The 3,127-nt window shown below is 32.2% G+C and overlaps 1 protein-coding gene across 1 annotated transcript; it reads left to right on the top strand.

Moving 5' to 3' along the window:
* The first annotated feature begins 411 nt into the window (after window positions 1–411).
* Window positions 412–2,744, top strand: LOC132760295 (peptidyl-prolyl cis-trans isomerase FKBP2-like). Its single transcript, XM_060752244.1, has 5 exons — window positions 412–534; window positions 1,098–1,278; window positions 1,467–1,582; window positions 2,227–2,309; window positions 2,515–2,744. Exons 2-5 carry the CDS (start codon window positions 1,105–1,107, stop codon window positions 2,574–2,576), a joined length of 435 nt encoding a protein of 144 aa, XP_060608227.1. The 5' UTR covers window positions 412–534; window positions 1,098–1,104; the 3' UTR covers window positions 2,577–2,744.
* Window positions 2,745–3,127: the final 383 nt, after the last annotated feature.

Here is a 3,127-nt window from a genome sequence, read left to right as displayed (position 1 = left end):
AGGGTGGAACAGTCGGACTTGTTGGTGATGACAAGGTAGGCCAACGTATCATGCAAATAGTTGGACGACTGCAATGAAATCCTCCGGGCTGTCATTGATGTAGAACAGGAACTTATCTAAGTTAGCTTGCATTGTACATGTATTACTACAATTAAACCAGTTTCCTGTTCTAGAGTACAAGTCAGTTCTTCAAAAATTTAGAATGAAAAGATAAACTGTTGCCATCTGCATTTACCACGGTACACATAAATGTGTGCAACAAAAAAAGGATATTATTTATGAAGATATGAAAAAGGACCTAGGATGGATCCTTGGGGACTCTTAAAGATAAACTAGCCAATGATTTAACAATTTTTCCTACTCTTTTCAGTGTACGTCATTTATAAAAATAAGGTAATTACTTTTGTTGCAGTCTGTAGATCTCAAGCGATTTTCACAGCAGCGTAATTTTCACGCTACGTGTCCTGCACGGTCCCTGCATCCGCATCCGAAACGAAACTTGATCAAGAACTTGTAGTGCAGCCATTCTAAAGGGTACTTTCATAAATATGAACACATTTATTTATAGATTATAAATGAACTTCATTTTAAGCATCTATTTGTTTAAAAGGAATTTACCATTAAAAATAATTGTGAAGTTAAATAATATCCGGATAGCCAATAATTCGGTTAGCTTATTTGCGTGGAACCAAAAATTATATATCATATTGATGATACGGTTTGAATATCAGTGCAATCTATTGAATCTCTTTTGAGCTTGTTAAAGAGAGCAATATAAAGCATTTGAAGTGAGGAAAGCATTAGATAAAGTATGCTAATTTTTTTGAGACATGCTGGATTGATTGAATTGCTTATAATTTTTTCATTTTTTTTTCTGAAGATCTTCAAGATGATGTTTTTAGACAATGCCTGCTTTCTATTCCTACTTCATCATTATTTCATTATCGCGATTTTATGGAGATGGGAACTGTTATTTTATATGGCACAAACCATTCTGCTTGGTACTGAATTTAATTATTGATTGATCTTGAAAAATTTTATACACTTTTTTTCTCATTTGAAGATATATGTTATTGTATTTGTTAATCTGTTTTTAGGTAAAAAATGAAGTATACCATGATTTGCATCAGTTTGGTGTTGGCAGCAGTGATTTGGACCTCACATTGTGATGATGATGATGACAAGAAACCAAAGAAACTACAGATAGGGATCCAAAAACGAGCAGAAAGCTGTCCTATGAAATCCCGTAAGGGAGATACACTTCATATGCAATACAAAGTAAGAACATGTTTAATATAAATTTTCTATAAATTTTAAGTTAAAATCTTGAAAATTTATTTGAAAATATAGTAAAAAAAATTTCAGTTCTGAAAAAAATAAATATTTTAAGCCCATTTATTCTATTGGTAAAACATTAAATTTTGAAATATTACAGAAATATTAACTCTTCAAATTTTTCTTATAAGGGTACCTTGCACGAGACTGGAGAGGAATTTGACAGCAGTTATAGCAGGAACCAACCTTTTATATTCACCCTTGGAACTGGTCAGGTTATCAAGGGTTGGGATCAAGGACTTTTAGGGTAAACTTTACTTCACCTTCAATATTTGTGAGGATTTAAGAAATACTAATTAAGATATTCCTTTATTATTCAGTTGATTATATTTCTGCAATTTACAGTTGTATGTATTATAAACTTTTACAATAATGTATTTTAAAGTGTTATCAATGTTATGACGGTTGATTGGACATCTGGGTGTGTTTTATTAATCGTTGCAATGTTATAATGAAATAAAGAAAGTTATTAAAATCTAACAAAAAATCATGTAAAACTCCTATACACTAGAGGAATTCAGGTTTGAAGTGTTTTTTGGGAACCTGGATTGTTGTTTTGTTGAATGAGGTATAATATGCCCATGTTTTTAATAGAACTTTATGTACTTTTATTGTCGTTGTTCTGGATGAATTGCCCCCAATTGGCTTATAATGTAGGCAATGGTGTTAAATTTTAAAAATATTCTCCACATACCACCAAAAATGCCTTCCACATACATGAATAATTGTTTACATGGACCATTTAGTGAGGCCAAATCAAAAGTAAGTTGTAATATCATGTATGTTTCAATCTTCAACTCATTATTCAGTAACATGTTCCTGTATAGATTAAGTGGATAAATCAAGCATGATTATACCAAACCTAAGCTAATAATGGTATTTGTTGTATAGAATGTGTGAAGGTGAGAAAAGAAAGCTTGTTGTACCAGCAGATATGGGCTATGGTGCTAGAGGTGCTCCACCAAAGATCCCAGGTAAATCATAACATGAATATATTTCCTTCCTTTAAATATATGGCTTTTCTCTTTAATAAATGTATATTAATATAGTTTTATTGTTTCAAACTAGATATTGACTGTTCTCTGTTTTAAATGTGCATAATTTGTGATGTATGCTATATAATATGTTTTAAGTTTTCATAATTATTATCAATGGCAACTTAATTTTGTCTATTTACAGCCAATGCAGCACTTGTGTTTGAAGTGGTTTTGGATAAGATTGTGAGACATGGAGATTTGTAACATCTAGTTACTATTAGGCCTAGTTTTGTTACTCTTTAACTATCACAGTGCATTGTCTTATTTTGTCTTTTCACATTTTTTGTCATATATTTTGTCATGTCTTTTTTCTAGATGCATAAATATGTCCTTCAGATTTTTTTTATCTGGCACAAATTAAACTTCAGACACCATCCATTCAGTTCATTAAAACATTTTTAGCTCGACTTTTCTATGAAAAGGGGAGCTATCCTACTCGCCCCGGCGTCGGCGTCGGCGTTGGCGTCACACCTTGGTTAAGTTTTTCGTACCACCCCACTTTATTTCAGAAGTATTACAAGTATGGCTTTGAAACTTACCATACTTGTTCACCATCATAACCTCCATCTACAGACAAGAGTACATAACTCTGTCAAGGTTTTTGACAGAATTATGGCCCTTTTTTGACTTAGAAAGTGTATTGAGCTTGGTTAAGTTTTTTTGTACCACCTCACTTTATTTCAAAACCATAGGAGTATTGCTTGAAACTGACCATACTTGTTTACCATCACGACCTTCATCAACAGACAAGGGCA

This window comes from Ruditapes philippinarum, unplaced genomic scaffold (assembly GCF_026571515.1).
Source record: "Ruditapes philippinarum isolate M1 unplaced genomic scaffold, ASM2657151v2 ctg10172_1_1_1_1, whole genome shotgun sequence".
Taxonomy (NCBI): Eukaryota; Metazoa; Mollusca; class Bivalvia; order Venerida; family Veneridae; genus Ruditapes; species Ruditapes philippinarum.
The sequence above is the reverse complement of the archived record's forward strand: the minus strand, read 5'-3'. Positions and strand labels throughout refer to the sequence as shown.

Bases quoted from the DNA above. Each gene is read 5' to 3' on its own strand.
- LOC132760295 (XM_060752244.1), top strand. From the start codon at position 1,105: ATGAAGTATACCATGATTTGCATCAGTTTGGTGTTGGCAGCAGTGATT. The intron at 1,279-1,466 runs GTAAGAACATGT...TTTTCTTATAAG, and splicing joins CACTTCATATGCAATACAAA to GGTACCTTGCACGAGACTGG. The intron at 2,310-2,514 runs GTAAATCATAAC...GTCTATTTACAG, and splicing joins TGCTCCACCAAAGATCCCAG to CCAATGCAGCACTTGTGTTT.